This window comes from Chenopodium album, chromosome 6, assembly GCF_948465745.1.
Source record: "Chenopodium album chromosome 6, dcCheAlbu1.1, whole genome shotgun sequence".
Lineage (NCBI taxonomy): Eukaryota > Viridiplantae > Streptophyta > Magnoliopsida > Caryophyllales > Amaranthaceae > Chenopodium > Chenopodium album.
The window spans coordinates 2,311,711-2,332,381 of record NC_137839.1 but is presented as its reverse complement, the minus strand read 5'-3'; the positions used below and the strand labels follow the sequence as shown (position 1 = coordinate 2,332,381).

General features: G+C 35.6%; 4 protein-coding genes and 1 pseudogene across 5 annotated transcripts; 4 read left to right on the top strand and 1 right to left on the bottom strand.

The window, feature by feature from the left end:
- The first annotated feature begins 623 nt into the window (after positions 1 to 623).
- Positions 624 to 2,923, top strand: LOC145636220 (aldehyde oxidase GLOX1-like). The gene is made up of 2 exons (XM_081687716.1): positions 624 to 1,274; positions 1,512 to 2,923. Exons 1-2 carry the CDS (start codon positions 624 to 626, stop codon positions 2,835 to 2,837), a joined length of 1,977 nt encoding a protein of 658 aa, XP_081543842.1. The 3' UTR covers positions 2,838 to 2,923.
- A 2,334-nt stretch (positions 2,924 to 5,257) lies between these two features.
- On the top strand, positions 5,258 to 7,197 carry LOC145634249 (putative xyloglucan endotransglucosylase/hydrolase protein 26). The gene is made up of 4 exons (XM_081685671.1): positions 5,258 to 5,431; positions 5,808 to 5,908; positions 5,982 to 6,175; positions 6,583 to 7,197. The coding sequence occupies exons 1-4, from the start codon at positions 5,263 to 5,265 to the stop codon at positions 7,001 to 7,003; spliced, it is 885 nt and encodes a 294-aa protein (XP_081541797.1). The 5' UTR covers positions 5,258 to 5,262; the 3' UTR covers positions 7,004 to 7,197.
- A 1,489-nt stretch (positions 7,198 to 8,686) lies between these two features.
- Positions 8,687 to 11,562, top strand: LOC145636217 (AAA-ATPase At3g50940 pseudogene; annotated as a pseudogene). Its single transcript, XR_014114088.1, has 3 exons — positions 8,687 to 9,216; positions 10,207 to 10,690; positions 11,140 to 11,562. The product of XR_014114088.1 is annotated as an AAA-ATPase At3g50940 pseudogene (transcript).
- Positions 11,563 to 13,514: 1,952 nt separating this feature from the next.
- LOC145636207 (uncharacterized) lies at positions 13,515 to 13,922 on the bottom strand. Its single transcript, XM_081687699.1, has one exon. It carries the CDS (start codon positions 13,920 to 13,922, stop codon positions 13,515 to 13,517), a length of 408 nt encoding a protein of 135 aa, XP_081543825.1.
- Positions 13,923 to 15,881: 1,959 nt separating this feature from the next.
- Positions 15,882 to 20,355, top strand: LOC145635549 (casein kinase 1-like protein 3). Its single transcript, XM_081686854.1, has 15 exons — positions 15,882 to 16,313; positions 16,437 to 16,477; positions 16,710 to 16,779; positions 16,915 to 17,063; positions 17,169 to 17,264; positions 17,348 to 17,418; positions 17,528 to 17,589; positions 17,669 to 17,732; positions 17,826 to 17,910; positions 18,006 to 18,132; positions 18,258 to 18,340; positions 18,431 to 18,485; positions 19,400 to 19,536; positions 19,649 to 19,816; positions 19,903 to 20,355. The coding sequence occupies exons 1-14, from the start codon at positions 16,238 to 16,240 to the stop codon at positions 19,808 to 19,810; spliced, it is 1,278 nt and encodes a 425-aa protein (XP_081542980.1). The 5' UTR covers positions 15,882 to 16,237; the 3' UTR covers positions 19,811 to 19,816; positions 19,903 to 20,355.
- The last annotated feature ends 316 nt before the right edge of the window (positions 20,356 to 20,671 follow it).

Below are 20,671 nucleotides of genomic sequence, written 5' to 3'. Positions count from 1 at the left end.
TTTTGCCTTTTCAAATAGTGTGTATATATAACTGTATTTTAAAGCAAACATCTTAACAATTATATATACACATTGACATAATAATCAAGCCTTTTCTTTTAATTAAAGCACTAACTAAACTAATGTTACTCATATCCCAAATTGGCCTATATTTTTGGTCACACTAAGATTTACCATACTACAATTGGTTATATAAAATCAAAAATTACAAAAAAAATCTTTAACACCCTAAATCCTCTAATTACTTGGCTAAAAATAGCTAAAAACAACCATTAACCATCCATTATTTTTGGCCACCCACCACCACCTTAGCTTCATCCAGGTGAGAATTGCAACAAACAAAGGCAGCCCATAATTGAACACATTGCCCAAAGAAAGTAAAAAATTCCTCAAAAACTAAGGGTATAAAGAAGTCATATTAAGACAATTAAAAGGAAAAACCAAAAAAAAAAAAAAAAATCAACTAGGGTAAATAATTACTTCAAAGAGGGAAAATCAAACAAAAGAAACAATTTTCTTTTGTTTTTCCCTTAATCTTAGTTTATATGTATCATCATCAAATGAAATAAAAAAATTAAAAAAATTGTTAATTATCATTTTTTAGTTCCTAATTATAAATAAACATGTCTACCTCTTGTACCTTGATCATCAAATTCTTATACACATTTTCTCTCCTATTTGTGTGTACCTCAGCCCAATTATTTCCTGGATTTCCTCGTTTCGATGATCAAAACCAAGGACAAACACACAATGGTAAACATAACGACGACAACAATGAGGAGAGACAACCACGACTTGGTATTCCAGAACTTCACGATATATTTGGGCGCCTTATTCCAAGGTTTAAATTTGACATAGGAGGGGAAGCAGGAATTGGTGATGTACCTGACTTGCCCCTTCCTATAAGGGGTAGACAAGAACCAATTCATTTAAAAGATTTTCCTAAAAGAAAAAAACAAAAAAATAAGAAGAAGAAAAATAAGGGATTGGATTTACCAGTACAACCACAACAGGTACAACCAGCAGTAAATGAAGAGACAAATTACCAAGGAAAATGGGAAATTGTTTCTCAAAGTTCTGGAGTTTCAGCCATGCATATGCAGCTAATGCCTACCAATAAACTTGCCATGTTTGATGCCACTTCTTTGGGTAAATCAACAGTTGAATTGCCTCCTAATCGTTGTCGCCTTGTTCCTAACACAACAGATCAGTTTGATTGTTTTGCACACGCAGTTGAATATGATCCTGAAACCAACAAAATCAGAACACTCAAGGTATTGTACAACTAGTTTTATTACCTTCATTTATGCATGTCAGATCATGTGTCTCTATGACTTAAATTTTTTCGGCTTAGAGCCCTGTTAGAAGACATAGCATAACACGCACACAGCTAACAGCACACGTGTATTGATAAAAATGGTAACTAGCTTAATTGGTAAAGTCTTGTATATAAAACAGAATGAGAAACCTACACGCATACTGCTCTGTAATTGTCAACCTTTATTTTCCAGGTTTTAACTGATCCATGGTGCTCAAGTGGAGGGCTAGCACCTGATGGTACCTTAATTAGTACTGGTGGATGGAAAGATGGAGAAAGATCACTTCGATACTACGACTCCTGCGACACATGTGATTGGAAGGAATCCAACATTTTGTTGGCTGATATCAGGTGGTATGGAACCCAGACAATGCTAGCTGATGGACGGTATATAGTGCTTGGAGGGCGTCGTGCATTTAACTACGAGTTCCTTGCTCCAGAAGGCCAACCTAGTCCTGGAAGAATAGATCTTCCTTTCCTTAAAGAGACAACTGACCTACATGAGAACAACCTATACCCCTTTGTTCACCTCGCCCCAGATGGGAATCTCTTCATCTTAGCCAACTTTAAAGCCATCCTTCTTGATGTAAGAACCAACAAGATTGTCAGACAGTACCCTGACTTGCCTGGTGGAGCTCGAAACTACCCAGGCTCCGCTACCACTGCCATCCTCCCAATAAACCTACAGAATGGCGACAAAGACATAGAGGTACTTGTTTGCGGTGGTGGACAACCATTAGCCTTTGGTAAGGCAGAGAAGGAGGGAATCTTCCTTCCTGCATTGAATACCTGCGGAAGGATTAAGGTCTTAGACCCTGCTGCCCAATGGGAAACCGAAACAATGCCTGCAGCTCGCGTTATGAGTGACATGTTGAACCTACCAAACGGCCAAATTCTCATCCTTAACGGAGCACAGAAGGGAGCTTCAGGTTGGCAGTTTGCTGAGGAACCTATTTTAACCCCATTTCTCTACAGCCCAGACAAACCAAATGGTCAGCGTTTCAAGGTGTTGGCACCCAGCCAGATCCCTCGGATGTACCACTCATCATCCGCGGTCCTCCCAGATGGAAAAATTCTCGTTGCAGGAAGTAACACCAACCCAGGATACCTATTCAAGGATGTCAAATTCCCAACTGAACTTCGTGTTGAGAAGTTCGATCCTCCATACCTTGACCAAGCCCTTGATGTTTTCAGGCCTAAAATGGTCCAGTTGCAAAATAAAGCCATTGGTTATGGACAAACTATTCAGATGACATGTAACATCTTTGCTCCCGCGCCAATCCTACAGAATGATGTAATGGTTACAATGTACAAGCCGCCTTTTACCACCCATGGCTACTCCATGAACCAAAGGCTTCTAAGTTTGAAAATTTCTAGCTTTGCCCCTCAACCACTCGGCAACTTTCAGTTAAAGTTGGAAGCTCCTCCTAGTGGTGAGTTCGCACCTCCTGGTCATTACATTCTATTCATTAACTATCGCGGTGTTCCCAGTGCTGGTTCCTGGATTCAGCTGCAATAGTTTGCAGGGTTTATCAAACATTCAAAAATGTAAAAATGTTACTTGTATTGATCTTCTGTAGTTTCAAATTTTGGTATGTCTCAACTTTTTTTTTTGATTTTTTAAATGTATTGTTTTATGTAATGTAGTTACAAGTTACAATGAGTTGTTCTCAAACACGGCCATAGACTTTTTTATTACTTTTATTTTTGGTAGAACAGATGATTAACATTGAAAAATCCTAAAATTTTTAAACACTAAAGGAACATCTAACAAAACAACAAATAATTTTCCAATAGCAGCTACCTCTTGAGAAGTCTACTAAATTTAAATAGAGGAAAGCGCGTAAAATATTGATGATATCAGCTGCATTAGTTTTATGCAACTATTTGTGCTGTCTAAGATAGTTGTGTATAATACTTTTTTCCTATCAATGAAGAAAAACTAAATAAATAAATAAAATTGTATACATATAAATTAAATCACCTGGCTAACCTCTTGTACTCAACGGAGTCATGCCCACTTGACAAAAACAGCCTGCTCGCCAAGGCAGATATCTTCCTCTCTGCTTTGGAAGAAGGTGGCAGTAAACAACATAACCAAATTATCGATCTGAAGAAGGCGAATGTGAAGACCATGAGAAAAACTAGCTGAAGAAGGCAAATGTAAAAACCATGACAAAAACTACCTGAAGACGGAGAATGTAAAAACCATGACGAAAACACCTAGTGTGAACGAATCTCTCAAAGACCTAGCAAAAACAATCAGTCGCATGCAGGGAAAGAAGTTAACATCGCGCTTTCATAAATAGAAGCGTGATACAGAAGGGAAAATGACTTCCAACAGATCAGATAAATACCCCCTCACTTCCACTAATCATATAAAAATATAGGCATCTCTTTTATATGTTCATTGCATTACATAATACTATATTAGTCTCTTTCATTTGGCCAATTGCATTAAAGAATAATAGAAGTTTAGATTTATAGAAGCATAGCATGAATAATTTTATAAAGTACTTGACCAACTAACAGCTAAGAGAGAATCTAATGCTCTACAATGTCTGATGCACGTTTTTACCCCAAAGACCACAACTCCATGTCTTCAATTCATCCTAGCACATAAAATTTAAGTCCTCTGCACGTCTATCACCGCGTTCCAGCTTTGCAACGATGTTGTAACCTTGTACTTGTTCAGTTTTATATGAAACGTACGGAGATGATTTTCTGCAATTGAATAAATTCAATGTACAGGGGAATTTTTATTATTTGAAAGTTGAAACAACTATAATTAATAATTTGAATCATATTTTTGTAATTTCAAAAAACAGGATTTTTGTCAAAGGCTTATTAGATTGAAAAGAAAAATAATAATAATTCATGGTGTAATATTCTGTCCATCAGAGATTTACTGTCACAAGTTTTATTTTTTTCTTTTTTACTAGCTACAATTGTCATCCAAATTAAATTCATAATAATAGTAATTATTCATTGGCTTTTCATCAAGTAAAAATTGTAGCATGAGAAAATCAACATAAAAGCTGAGACTAGGCATTTAAATAATAAAAGAACAATGCAAATGGCAGGTTGAATACTTGGCAAACACGTTGTAATTCTGATGTGGTACAACTGTTGTAGAAAATTACAGGGATGGATAGAATTATTACGAGTCTACCAGATTTTCATACCACAACCGTACCTTGACAAGTTAATATTTCTCTCAAGTTGTATAGGGAGGTAATGTATTGCAAGCAACCTAAAAGACTTCACAAGAACAACACAAGGCCAACAATGTGCAATAATAAGTAGATATAAACCGATACAAATTCATTCACATTACCATGACCTGATGACCCTTTAAGTGACATTAAATCAATACACTTTGGTGTGACCATACCCCTGCCTCTGAAATTTAGAGTCACAAGCTTAAGTTCTTGATAAATTTACCTTAACAAACCTCCTCCTCCCCCAACAACCAGTCAACCACCCAAAAAACACAAAGGTTAAGGAACAACGAGATCCATGATAAGAACAATTTCATAACCCCCTAAAACGAACACAGGTACAGGAGTTCTGGTGTTTCATCCCAGTTATTTTTTTCGAAGTAATAGTCTTTACATGCATAGAGAAAATTACTGAAACACAAGTGGCTTGACCTTTGAAATTAATTTAAAAAGTAAAAGACTAGTCGTTACGATTAATTGTCAAGAACAGTCAAATGAAATAGAGAGGCCAACAAATATTAGAGACAGTGAGACGCGGATCAGGACCATTTCAAAGAAAATTATAAACTATATTTTTGTTATTTTGTATACATGGTATTCATTCAATAAGACGGCATTGCAAGAAGCTATATAAACAATGTCATACCAATGGAAGAAGCATCCCACAATAACAACTCTCAAGGCATAAAAAAAATCAAAAAATTAAAAAAAGAAAAAAGAGAGATGGGAAACCTGAAAGCAATTCTCATAGCTTTCTTTGCCTCTGCAATTGCTCTTCAAGCATGCTCAGTTCGTGCCACATTATCAGACAGTACCAATTTCTACTGGGGTGAAACCCGTGGCAAATATACAGGTCCAGACAGTGTTGATCTAGTGTTGACAGAAGAAGGAGGTATGTACCTGCAGCAAATTCTGCTTTCATTAATGATATCTCATGCAGCATACGTATGATTAGCAAGCAAACCAGTTCAGTAAAATAAATTGTGTCGTTTAGGATGCATTCCATTCAATCACAAGATATCAGATAGTTTTTTGAAATCTGTATATCAGAAATTTTATGGTGAACAAAAGATAATATTAGTAGACAACTTGACAAGCTAATACTCTAATCCTAGTTTTAGAAACTTATTGTAGCATAGTTGTCAGCCCCCATTAAGGGCAGCACGAATATCTCTTCGTCACAATCTTAATACTGCATGAAAATTACTTGCTAAAGGCCTGAAAGTTGAAACCGTCTAATACAATAAAAATGTCTGCTTCTTTATCAGGAACTGGAATAAGGTCAAATGTCAGTTACATGTATGGATCTATTACCTTGGGACTCAAGCTGCCCTCTGGCAATTCAGCTGGAACTGTCACCACCTTCTATGTAAGTATCCTCCTATTCAAATTTGTCGTAGCGTTGTATCCAATACATACCGCTTACATTTGTGTTCCTGCAGCTGTCTTCTGCTAATAAGGCACATGATGAGATAGACTTCGAGTTCCTTGGGAACACTACAGGGGAGCCTTACACAATCCACACAAATATTTTCACCCAAGGAAATGGTAGTCGTGAACAACAATTCAAGCCTTGGTTCAACCCTTCTGATGGTTATCACTTCTACACCATTTTCTGGAACACCTACGCAGTTGTGTAAGTTACAAATCTTGAAATTACTAATGAAAAACACTTACTCTTCTCCCTCCCCACCCTCTTCTCTAATTCATGGCAGGTTGTTTGTATATATTAGTTATTTACAAAGATGTTATTATTGTAGCTTCTATGTGCAGGTTCACCAATTTTTTTGTGAAACAACCAAAAGCCAATGTCTTCCAGATTAGTTTAAAACTTGGCTATTAATTTTAAACCAGATAACAGCTTTTCTGTATTTACCAAACATATTATTTGGTTTTTTGATGATCACATAAAAAAAAATATATTAAAAGTCAATCACCAAACTAAGGTCTTAGTCAAACAGAAACACAAAGAAGAAAATCCCCAAAAAATCTAGATTTAGATTATATCCTAGAAGCTAAAATTTTCTCCTTTGCATTTATCAGGTGGATGGTAGATGGTGTACCAATTCGAGTCTTCAAAAACTTTCATGACTCCCAAATCAACTTCCCAGATGCACAACCCATGAATACATATTCCAGCTTTTGGAATGCTGATGATTGGGCAACCCAAAAAGGGGCTGTCAAAACTGACTGGAGCATCGCATCATTTACAGCAAGCCTAGAAAACTACAACGTAGATGGTTGCTACTGCTGGAATACCGAAACCTGTGTGGAAACATGTAGCAACGCAGAAGATTCTGCTAACTGGTGGACCCAAGAGAATTACACTCAGCTCAGCGACAGTCAGAAACAACAGATGACTGAGATCAGAAACAACTACATGATCTATAACTACTGCACTGATTACAGTAGATTCAATGCAGAATTCCCTAGACCAAAGGACTGTGACCTTCAACAGTATTAATATGACGATCATGAATGAACCTCTCAACAAAGCAAGGCGTCTACAGCAGAATTGACGCTATGAGCCTTACACGATTCTTTTTTTCATTTTGTTCCATGCTTTCATCCTTAATATTTCATTTCAGTAATATTATTCAATTATGAATTCTTGATTCTATACAACATACATACATACATACATTACCTACAAATAATGGTTTCTTGGTTTGCTATTTCACTCTATTGTTTTGTATCAAATACATTATGGTGTTTTTTACCTTCTCCTCCGAAAATTAACTACATATGTCAATCAAATATGACTATAAAATCGTCAATTCAAGCCAATTGCATCTGCCTCTAGTACAAGGTGCATCCAGCCCCCCTAGTAAACAACAACCATACTTGTTTTGAAAGATTATAGGTACTCATTTCAAACACCTTAGCTCATTTGCAAAAGGAAAATGAGCAGTTAAGACCAAACAATTGCTGGCCTGGAATTGAAGAACAACAGAAACTAGTAATACTCATTTGGGGAAATAATATGCTAAGTCAAACGAGCATTAAGGGTTTGTTTGTTTCAACTAATATTATCTTATTTCTGTCTTACTTTTAAGTTTAGATGACTTCTAATAATTGATAAAAATTAATACGTGACGCCTATGTTGTGCTTAGAGCAACTCCAATGACAAGCTAATTGTCAAATTAGTTTGCCATGCCATATAAGCTTTTAAGCTAATTGTCATTTTAGCTCCAATGGCTAGCTAATAGCTTGCTATTTAAATGGACCAAACCTCCTTAATTTTTGTTGATAAATTTCAATTTATTTATTCTAATTTGTTTTATTTTAGCAAGCTTTTTTCCAAGCAAATTTATTTGACCAAGCTAATTGCATTTTCTAGATCCAATGGTTAAGCTAGTAGCTAAGGATTATTTAGTATTGCAAGCAAGTCCCTAGCTACAATTATCGGAGTTACTGTTGCTCACACGGTCACGCTTGGGTGTAACTTTAGCTTCTTTACTATAATTAGAAATTCCGAGTATGAAATAACTTTTTTTTTTTTGAAGGGTGACTCCTTAGTCCTTAGCTCTTTACTAGTCGGATTTGACATTTGAGTAAGTTATAATTTCACCTCATAATAAACTTCCATCATCTATTAGAATTTGCACCAAACTATCAAAGTAAGTTATTTATAGAATTAGTGGCGTATTACTCATTGTGCCCATAAAAAAATACTCACTCAGTCACTCGCATTAAGAAATTTATACAATTAGAAAACGCATTGTTACCAACTAAATTTACCAACCCCATAAATCAGTCAATGTAAAATTTGTCACACGGCTAGGGTTTACTTTACGTACTCGATTAGGACTAAGTTGAGTAACCCTTGACCAAGTAATTTAAGTAACCCTGTCCTTTGCCACACAGTGCGGCAAGCCACTTATTAAATTTAATTTCTTATCAGTCAATATAAAATTAAATTTACAATTAAATCAGTCAATATAAAAAAAAAAAAAAATTACCCGTTGACATTAGCTTCAAACGACGCCGTATCCTCCAAAATCCCCTGTCTTTCTCTCCAAGAAACACCTAGACTCATGATCATCACCGCCACCATAGCACCGCCATTATAAATTCCTACCAAAAACACAAAACATAAACATAATTATTATTTTTCTCTAATCAAAATTATTCTTATAAACAAAAATGGTAACTTTTAGTTGCGACACCGTGAATTTACCGCAAGCAAACACCATAATCTCAACCGCGGCATCCCTCGCCGCCACGGCCGTGCTCATAGGTACACTCGCAACCGATTTCATCCCCGAACAAGTCCAATCTTTTTTCTCAACCCGCACCAAACGCATATCAAAGTCTCTCTCCTCTCAACTCACCGTTGTAATCGACGAGTTTAATGGGTTAACGCCTAATCATATGTTTGAGGCTTCTAATGGTTACTTGGGGACTAAGGTATCCCCTTCCACTCGTCGCATTAAGGCTAACAAGAATGTCAAGGATAGTCATATTAGTTTGTGTATTGATGTTGCTGAAGAGATTGTTGATTGTTTTGATGGTGTTAAGCTTACTTGGGTTCTTAAGAGTTGTTCTAATGTAACTAATAATGAGGGGAGTTCTAAGAAGAAGAGAGGGAATGGGAGTAGTGGGTTGGAGAAGTTGGAGATGAGAAGTTATGAACTCAGGTTTAATAAGAAGCACAAAGATATGGTGATCACAAGGTAAATCGTGTATTTTACTTGCAACGTTTTGACTTTTGCATTAGTTGCGTTTTTTAGGTTGCAATGCTTGGTTTTTAAGTTCCAATGTTTACAACCAAACTATTTTTGTTCTATGTGCTTACAAGTTGCTAACGCATAGCAAAAAATTACACTTGTCAAAAGTACATGTGAAGCGTAAAAATCAAAACATTGCAACTAGTGTCTTGGGGAAAAAATATAATAATAAGTTTGTGTGGATTCTTAAATTTTGTACTTTAGGATTCTGTATGATTTTACTAGGGTGTTTTTAAGAATGTGACACTTGACTATTTCTTACAACAATCAAAGAATGGGAATTTTTTTTTTTTTTTTTGAAAACACGCTGCGAGTATCATTAAAGAAGATCAATTTCCGCCAAAGTAATCAAGCTTTGGGGAAACGACCCGAGGGAAACAAATTCGTTACAACCTCTAGTATCCCATCTAGCAATGTGATGGGCTAGAGTATTACCCGCACATTTAATATGAGAAAACAAGAAGTAAATAAAACTAGAAGCAAGACAATTAATATCTTCATAAATCAGAAAAACTGGAGAGAAACCCTTTGCCTTGGACTTGACAGCCTTCACAACCTTCTCAGCATCCGATTCCAGCAGCACTTCTGTGAAACCAAGTCTGCTTGCAATTTGCAGCCCAAACCTGCAGGCAGCAGCTTCTGCCACACAGCTATCCCACCCTGCATCAACCTGTCGAACAGCAGCAGCAAGAAGTAAGCCCTGCTCACTTCTAATGACCACCCCGAGCCCTGTCTTGGCACCTAAGTGAGCATCACAGTTCACTTTCACCTTTCCTGCAGTGGGGCAAGACCAAGTACTTGGTGCACGACACACAACAGTAGCAGCCTTGTTAGATACCTTTGCCATATGTTCATTGCTTTCTCTAACATATTGCATCAAAGAATGGGAATTTGTTTAGAATTAATGGGTATTTTTCGTTTTGCTGAATCTAATAGGTATTTGCGTCATGTTCTTCAAGAAGCGAAGAAAATAAAGCAGTCAAGCAAAGAGATTAAGTTACATACAGTGGATTATAATGGGACTGATTATTGGAGTTGTATAAATTTGGATCACCCAGCAACATTTGACAAGATTGCGATGGATCCAGATGTGAAGAGGGATTTGATTGAGGACCTTGAGAGGTTTATAAGCAGGAGAGAGTATTATAGGAGAGTTGGGAAAGCATGGAAACGCGGCTACTTGCTGTATGGACCTCCCGGAACAGGGAAGTCGAGTTTGGTTGCTGCCATGGCTAATTACTTGAAGTTTGATGTGTATGATTTGGATTTGAAGGAGGTTATGTGTAATTCTGACTTGAGGAGACTGTTGATTGGAGCTGCAAGCAAGTCGATTCTTGTGATTGAGGATATTGATTGCTCTATAGAGTTGCAGAACAGGGATGCCTCAGAGGATGGTGCTAAAGCTGTGGATGATGATAAGGTTTGGTTTCTTTTTGTAAATTTCTTACAGGGTCTGTTTTACTAACAGTGCACATCCTAGTTCATATGGCTTTGTGTCCAAGTACGATTCGTGTTACTATCCGTGGTCTATTTGAAGTGTTTGTGGTTAGTGTCCGTCTATCTAAGTATCCTACATGGATACTTCAGGTCTTTGTGCAACAGAAGTCTGTCATGTATTCTGTAAATTGCCACTGATATCGTAAATTAATCTGATGAGGTAATGATAATTTGTCAATAACCATTACATTGCTATTTACTAAGCTTCATCTGTGAGCGTCATATACATGAGATGTTGCCCTTATTCAGTCAGATCTTAGAATCATATACAATCTGAAATTCTTATAGTGTTACACGTGTATATATATGAAGTTTGTGAGACTCAGTTGACAGTGTTATACGTAGTATTAAGTTTCTCTTCTCTTACAATAGGTGACTTTATCAGCATTGCTCAACTTCATTGACGGGCTATGGTCTACTTGTGGGGATGAACGAATCATAGTATTCACAACAAATCACAAGGACCGTCTTGATCCTGCCCTGCTACGCCCTGGCCGCATGGATGTGCAAATCCACATGTCATACTGTACTTTCAGTGGGTTCAAGCTACTTGCAGCTAACTATCTGGAAATTAATGATCACCCACTTTTTAAAGAGATAGGGGAACTCTTTGACAAAGCTCAAGCTACGCCTGCTGAAGTTGCTGGCGAGCTTATGAAGAGCAATGATCCTGCAGCCGCACTTCAAGGCCTTGCTAGTTTTCTAAAAGACCGAATCAGAGATAATATGAGCAAGTGTCGTGGCAAAATGTTTGTGCAGATGCCAAGTGGTAGATTTGAAGAGGTGAGCCAGTAGTTTTTCAATTTTGATAGGGAGTTTATTTCTTTATAATCATTACTTAGAGAATTGTGGCATTAATTTTGTTCATCAATGGTTATAATTGATGAAAAGTGAATAAAAGGTTTACGGAAAAGTTCATAATTTCTGCAGTTTACCAGCAAAAAGTTTCTTTTGTTCATCATTGCATTCTGTACTAACCCTAAACTAATAGATTATCGAGGCTATCAAGCTTATTCAATTTCAATGATTTTTAAGATCAACGGCATAGCATAATTCAAGAACTTAAATAAGTAAGCAAATTAAACAATATGCAGGTCAATGGCTCAATCACTCTGTCAGTACTCAGTATGCCTGCTCTAATGGTTCCCTCCGTTCCAAATTCTAACTGGTAGAGCTCCTTATGTGATAGGGTGCATCTACTGAAATTTGAATGATCAAGGGATAAGCAGGGTTAGAGAACTTAAGAGTTGGAAAACTACAATAAGATAATGAAGGAATTCGTATAAAAACAACTAGCACAAACCAAAGTGCTCAAAATAACAAAGCACGTGATAAGCTAACATGTACGGTATAACTTAACACAGCAAATTTTGTTTTGATCTAAGATATAGAAAGCTCTTTCGCTCCTCCATTTCCATTTTCCATGACAACTGACTATTTCATGAATGCAAGTATGTTGCTGTCATAAGATGTCGAAACTATAAAGTATTAAAAGGATTATGGAAATTGACAACTAACAAGGGAACAGAACAGAGAGAAGTGGTGTTGAAGAATGTTTTACTTCATGATTCTCAAACAGCGCTAATTTTAAGTCAAGAACACGCATCTCAAAAACAAAAAGTTGCCGATTATTGCTCTGAAGTTATCCAGGCAACTAGATACAGTGATACATATCAACCTTGATTATGTCAGGACACTATTCTGGCATAAGCGAAATAGTATATAGGCTTGCAGAATCTGAGCTCTGTTAGTATTCATGCTAAAGGTTATGCTCACTCTAAATTCTTACCAGACAACTAATAAATTCTCAACTATTTATGCATTTCAGACAACGGCCCTTGAAAATTCTGCACACCAAGACTAATACTAGCAGACCTACAAAGGGTCAGAGACTCAGAGCCCCACCCACCACTATTTTCATATTGTAGATACGTAGTATAGAAAATTCTTCAATGAGTATGAATTGCTCATCACTACCATATCCAAAATTTTCAATGCTTCACAGTTTCAGATGCCATAGGGCTAATATGACAACCGGCCTGTCCGGCCATCCATGTAATCATCAGACAAGGATTAATCAATCCGTATATCAGAAATGATCCATAGAACAATACACATAATGGCATAGATTATCACCTCCACAGGTGAAAATGGTTTTAAGTTCCTCACAAGTATTCCACAATGCTAGTCCTCCCCTCACACTCTTTAATACCTTCAAACCTTAACTACAGAGTACAGAGCTACGATACACAGACTCGGGTGCTTGTGTCCCTTTCCGGTATATGTCCATTGTCCAAATAATGATTCTCAGGTAATCATACAAAATGTTTACCTGTTTAAGGTCTGTTTACATGTTTATGGTCTAATAATATGAACTATGAAGTGTCAATTATCACTTTATCAGTGTTGAAGATTCAACATGGGCATGTATTTGGAGTGAAACAAAAAATTCAGAACCACAAAGTGAGATAATTGATATGCTATTAAGTAATATTTCAACCTTTTAGCATGAAAGCATCCTTTAATTAAGGGGAAAAAATCAACACACCACACCATTCTCATCACCTCAAACATTTGACCAGTTATGAGATCTCAATCTTATACAATTTAATCAAAATTTGTACAATATCAAGTAATAAGATCAACAATATTATAACAAAAAAGCCTACAAAATCGATCAAATTTACAGAATCAAATCAAATGGAGAAATCCCAAATCCAAACTCGAAAACCCCAGAAAAAATATAATCACATAACACAAAGCCAAACACCAAAAACAATGAAAAGAGTACCAAACAAAGCATACCCAATTCGAGTTTTCTCACCTAAAAGCATCCCCATAAGAGCAGTAGCAGCAAAAGTCGTGGCATTGGTAACAGGAACAGCAAGAGAAAGGGGGGTGTGACCAAGAATGGCGAAGAAAGAAGCAGAAGCAGAGAGATTAAGGAAGAGGGGAACTGAGTACTGCCATGTTAGAATGAGATTGAGGTAGTTTTGAAGAGAGAGAATGATTCGATTGTGAAGTGGGGTTTGATTTGATTGTGAAGATTTGAGTGATTTTTTGTCCCAGATTATTGCGCCTTTTCTCATTAAGGCGTTTGTTGCTCCCCAAATTAGGCCTACTGCTATCATCTTCTCTATGTCGCCGATCGCCATTGTTGGTTGGTTGCTGATTTGATGTGAGCTCCAGAAGAAGGCACTACTGCAACTAGTATTCGTTACCTTATTACAGACTACAGAGAAATGAAAAGAGTCGAGGTCAAAGTTTAATCGAATCAAGCTATTAAGATCAGATCAAAGTTAGTCGAGAAATTAGATAAGTAGAAATTAGGTGAATTAAACGGAGTTTAAGGGTCGAGATGAACACTAACAAAAATGATCTTAAACCATTCGGAATTGATCGATTAGAGTTTCTACATGGCTTGAGTCATTTTGTTGTAAGCTGAGACGGTTTTACCGACGTAGAATTTTGGATATTGTCATTGATTTTAATATTTTGTTATGTAATTAATTCTATAGAAACTGATAAATAAAAAATAAAAAGTGAGAAAAAGTATAATAAATTAGTGGGATTATAGAAATGACCCTTAGAAAATATGTCGACTATATTGAGACAGATGGAGTATAACATTAATGATCATAACTAGACTTTTTTTTATCTTATGTTTTTGGTGTTTAGAGAGCCATTAGGGAAGGATCCCAACATCTTCTGAAACCGAAAAGGGAGCTTTAGCCACTTAAACTATCCCTTACTTTTAGTATGATTTATTTTTTAACATAAATAAGTTGATTTGAAATTAGATTAACTAATACCCTTGCATTTATTCAATAAAAAATAAAAAAAATTGCATATTCTTGTTTTTGCAAGTTGTGACCCCAAAACATAAGTATATAATATATGTAAGCTCATAATTAAAACTACTCCATTTGTGACCCATACATTTGTTAGGCAAAAAGAAAAGTTGTATTTTGATAAAAACAATTTTGAAGATAAGAGTGATATCTACTCGTAATTAATGATTTCCCATATCTTTCACCAGAAAAATCCTTGTTAATTTGTTAGGGGAAACTACCGGAAAACTGATATCTGCCAAACTTTTTGTTGACATCTATACCCTTACTCAAGCATACGAATTGACAATCCTGTCTCCATAAATTCAACCTTGTATACCTTTAATTACCGATTACCAAAAATTATAAAAAATTGATATTTTGAAAATATACATCGTGATGAATCTAATTTTTTTTTATTATGTATGAATCACAAAACATGGTCAAGAGAAGTGTATGAATAGTGTCAAGATGGAGGTAGTATATATTTTCTTTGTACATTATCATGTTTGATCAAAATAAACCAGACCAAATAAGTTCAAATTAGATCATATAAGCAAAAATTTTGTTACCAAAGAAACTCTAATTTTACAAATTAAAATGTGACTAAAGTGTTCACCTATTTAATCAAGATTTAATTTGCAAAAATATAACAATCAGGTTAAACTTAAAGATCATAATAACTTTACACTATATCCAACTATTCCGCTTTAATCCATGTTATTAAGAAAACTCAACTATAACCCACAAGGACACAAATATAACAATCACATACCTAACACATCCCACACTTCTAGATGAAAAGTCATGCAACTATTTCCAATCAATAAATCTTTTTTAAAAATTAACAAAATGAGAAATATAAAAAATAAAAAATAAATAAAAAAAAAACTCCCTCTGTCCTTTATTTTTGCTCCACTGTCATTTTTAGAGCCAAACTTTGTAAATTTTAACGGTAAATTACCGTTAATTTATAAAAGATTACATAGTTATGAATAATTTTGTTAAATTCAACTCATTACATAGGATATTAATACCTTTTTTTTTTTATAATTCTTACGTGCATAGAAATGAACATATGTGTGTTCTAATATACGTCTTAAAGATCATAAAAAGTTACATGGGGCAAAAAAAAAAAATAGAGATATAGGGAGTATTATTATTATTACGTAGTATTTTTTTATTTTTTTAATATTATTTTACACAAAAAGACGCCAAGAGAGTCAACAAGTCAACCACAATTTGCAAAATAAAAAATCGATAATAATAACAACACATTTCTCTCTCATTTGCTTATCCACTTCCAACTCAAATTATACTGTAATTTCCATTATTTCTCTCTCCAAAAAATAAAAATAAATTAAATTAAATCGCCGAAAAAACCAACCTCACACACTCTCTCTCTACTTTCTCTCTCCTCTTCCCCCAAACAACCCCCGCGTGTGGCTTCAATTTTCTCTCTCCTCACCTCACTTTATCGGCTCCTTTCATCGGAATCCTTTCTCTCTCCTCCTTTTTCCCCCAATTTTTGGATTAAACCCTACCTTAATTCTTCAAGTTCATGCTATTATATCCTCAATTTCGATTAATTTTTCAATCAATTTTGTTGTTGATTGAAGTTTGATTCATCGATTATTCTTATGGATCGGATCGTCGGCGGCAAGTACAAGCTTGGTCGTAAGATCGGAAGTGGTTCTTTCGGCGAAATTTTCGTTGGTTAGCTTCAATTATTGTTTAATTTGATCTTTCAATTCTAATTTTTTTTACTTAGGTTTGTTAACTTTTGCTTTAATTTGTTTCTGGTGTTGATTGCTGATTTTTTTTCCCTTTCAATTGCAGCTACTCATATTGATACCTTCGAAATTGTCGCTGTGAAGCTCGTAAGTTTGATTTCAATTGTTTTACCTAATTTGATATAATTTGTTGAATTGATTAATTTTGAGGTTCATTTTGATTGAGAGTAGTGGTGGAAGTAGCTTGGTAGCTGTTGATTTGATTAGCTAGCCTAAAATTTTGCTTTTCAAGTAGTTAAAACCTTGATGATTAGCTCAATTTCAAACTTAGATGAATGGATATATTCATATACTTGTTGAATTTGATAATGTTTTACAGGAGAATACTAAGACGAAGCATCCACAATTACGGTATGAGGCGAAGGTATACGACATTCTTCAAGGAGGAAGTACGTAACGATTTATAATCATGTATAGTGTTATTGCTACCATTATATCCAACTCAAATTTGTGTGTGTTAGGTGTTGTTACTCAGCTATATGTTTAATTTTGTTGTTTTTTCCATTTATATTGTGTCATTTTAGGTGGAATTCCAAGTGTGAAGTGGTCTGGGGTTGATGGAAACGATAATATCCTCATTATTGATTTGTTGGGGCCTAGTTTGGAGGATCTCTTTGTATACTGCGGGAGAAAGTTTTCGTTGAAGACTACCCTAATGTTGGCTGATCAAATGGTACAAACATCTTTGATTTTCCAGCTTTACATGATTATACGAGCTCGTAGGATATAAGAATCATATATGTGTGTATTTACTGGTGTTGTTATTTTGTTTTCCCAGATTACAAGAATAGAATATGTTCATTCGAAAGGCTTTTTACATCGAGATATTAAACCTGATAACTTTCTCATGGGTCTAGGTCGAAAAGCTAATCAGGTAGGTCATATGTAATGCCTTCTTTGTTTATCCTGGTATTATTGTTCCATACATTATCGCCCTAAACTAATTGTACTTAACAGGTCTATATTATTGATTTCGGACTTGCTAAAAGATATCGTGAACCAACAACGAATCGCCATATTCCATACAGGTGAGTCCCTCAGGCTGATACGTTTTCTTTCTGTGAACTACGGTTTATGATCCTCTTTAAAAATTTCCACCTACATGTAACTCTTGAGCTATCTGCTTCATTTGTTCAGGGAGAACAAGAATCTGACTGGGACTGCACGTTATGCTAGTTGCAATACTCATCTTGGCATTGGTAAGTCTGAAGTCTATGGTTCTGGTTTTTTAATTTTTGGCCTTCGGTTACTGTCTCTTAATTTAGTCTTTCATTGTAGAGCAAAGTCGGCGTGATGATTTAGAGTCGCTTGGATATGTTCTCCTTTATTTTTTGAGAGGAAGGTGAGCTATTTTCCTACATCTTTTAATATTTGTTAATCTCAAGGATTACACAATGTACTGGTCATAATTTGTTATTTATTTATCTCTATTCAGCCTACCCTGGCAAGGTCTTAAAGCTGCAACCAAGAAGCAAAAATATGACAAAATATGTGAGAAGAAGTTGGCTACTCCAATAGAGGTATGTCAGCTCTGTCCACTGTCCCTAACTTCTTTTTATGGTTTGTACGATGACTTGTGACTATATGTAATCCTGTTGTCTTTTTTCCTTCAAAGGTCTTATGCAAGTCACATCCTGTTGAATTTGCCTCATACTTGCATTACTGCCACTCATTGACATTTGATCAGCGACCTGATTATGGGTTCTTGAAGCGCTTGTTTCGTGAATTATTTACTCGTGAAGGTACTTTATGGTAGTTGTCTTCGGTCTTAATTATTTGCAGTGCCATGGATCTACTTTTGTTGTGTCCCATTTTATGCTTAAGTTTGAACTGATTTGAGCTTTGATGATGTTCTCTGTATTTTCAGGATATTCCTTTGATTACATCTTTGATTGGACCATTATGAAATATCAGCAGGTTCAAAAGAGTAGAAATCAGCCTCAGTTATCAGTGAGTTCATACACTAATTTTTGCTCAATTTAGGTGTAATTTTCATTTATTTGTACCTCTGTGGTGATGTACATTGACATATATTTGCAGCCAGCTGCAGGAGGTAGTAGCAGTCGCGCAATGCCCATGGATGTGGACAATCAAGGTTTGTTTTCATTACTTGTGTGTTCTTATTTCGTCGTTCTTTTAGGAGTAGTTTAGAAGCAGTCGCTAAGTTTGGCTCATTAGCGTCTTTTTCTTTCTTGATGTTTTGCTTCATTTGTTGGTTAGTTGACTGGTACACTAGTTACTGCTGCCTTTTTTTATTTGCTTTAATAAAAAAATAATGTCAAAAGTTTTCTTCTGTTTACCTATTGTAAATTTAAAAGGATTAAAGATTCTGAAATATTTATGTTGTGAAAATTTGTGAAACTTAGGCCCTTTAGAGTCTTCATGAGGCAAAACATCATAGCTTTTGTTTTCTTCTAGAATGACGCTTGTGGAAGATCATTTTCTTAACCTCTGCCACTCCACCCTGCTCCCAACCCTTAAATCCAAAATCATACAAAAGAGTAGCAAATTATGTTCCTTAAGTTGTTGCTGTTGGGAAGGCGAGGAAAAGCATGTTTGTTTATTTCTATCATCAGTAGTCTAGGAACTTTTCAAGTTCTGTTTGTATTATCTACGTACTTGATTATATCTCAATGTTATGCTATGGGATTTTGTGATTTCCCTCTTCTTAAGAGGCAATTTCATAGTTCACTAGCCAGGCCTATTCTATGCTGCCTAATGAAGCTGAGGCAGGGTAACATTCTTTGTATATTAGCTTTGTTGTTGTATTATTTGGTATTGTGAATAGCTATAAAATGAGTGCTCTTTTTGAAGTCTTTGTAGTCATTACATGGGCTGGATTAATGCTGTATGAAATTTCAGGTTAAATAGTGACGATAGTCAAATTGTGGTCATCAACAAAAAATTTATTGTAGATGTTCAGTTTTGTCCAATTTTTTAAAACCCTTTATATTTGAGTGTTTGAAGGAAGATTTACACTTCATTTTTTAATTACTATAATGTTTTCAGGGGGTCAATATGCCACGCATGCTCATGGTATCACTGACCGTGCTAGAGGGGGCAATGGTGCAGCTTCTGATGCCCGCATGCATTCTAGTTTAGCCGTTGAGAAAAACCGGACATCTGAAACCATGGCATACAAAGATGTAAGTCTATTTCAACAATAAAATATAATGATGTGGCCTGTTTTTATTTTTATTTTTGTAATAATCTCCAACATTTGCTTCGGTCTGAACTTAATCTTTTGTGAATGTTCAGTTGCCATCAACTTCATTTTCTTCACAAGGGGTCTTGAGAAAAGATGCTGCTGATCCTGTTAGGCCCACTGAAGCTACAAACTCGAATCAAGAACATGTTAATAAAACTGGTCCATCAAGCAGATGGATTTCTCCCCTGATGCGAATTTCATCTGCAAAGTGATTGAAGGTGGTAATATTATCTCTGGACTGCTGAATCTGTTATTGTGCAATGTATTTACATATGTTAAAAAGGATTACCTATCCTCCCTCCAGGTGAAGATTATGCTGGATGATCTCTTAATGCAAATCTCTGGGCACCTGTTGCACCTCAGTTTTGTCGCTACCGTTGCTATTTGAGCTTGTACCATGCAAGACATTCTCAGAAGTGCGGCAAATATATTTGGACTTACAGTGTATGACCTAAAAAAGCTTGGTGCAACTGGTGTGCTGATGCCATGAATCGCACACATCACTCTTGTATTTACAATCCTGTGTAATATGACAACTTGTGGCATATTCATCCGTGTGTGTTCCATAAAGGTTGCAGAATCCTCTCTGCCACACGGTTGTCCTCAACAGCGTTCATCTATTTGGTTCATGGTTTTGTGAGTTGCATTTTGTACTTTTATGAGAATCAGGTGTATGTGACAGTAGCAACATACATTAGCTTGACTATTATTAATTCTCTTCTGATCTTAATAAAAAAGTTTGGTGGTGTTTATTGTACCTCTTCATTCTTGCTACTCTATAAAGAAGCTGTCAGTTAAAAGGAAGTTTACATAACATCTCATATGCAAGTGCTCTATTGAGACTTTACTTGCAAAATTTTGTTGTCACTGTTTTCCCTTTTCAAAAAACTTTTTCTTATTTACTGGCAAATTGATACTATTGAATCCTGTTTTCATGGGCAATTTTCAAATTAATTTTAATATCTTTGATTTCTTTTATTACATTGTCTAAACTAATGGATTTTGTATCTGTGCTTCTTGCATAATCTTGGCTGGTTATCTTTCAACATCTTCAATTATATATACTTCTTTTG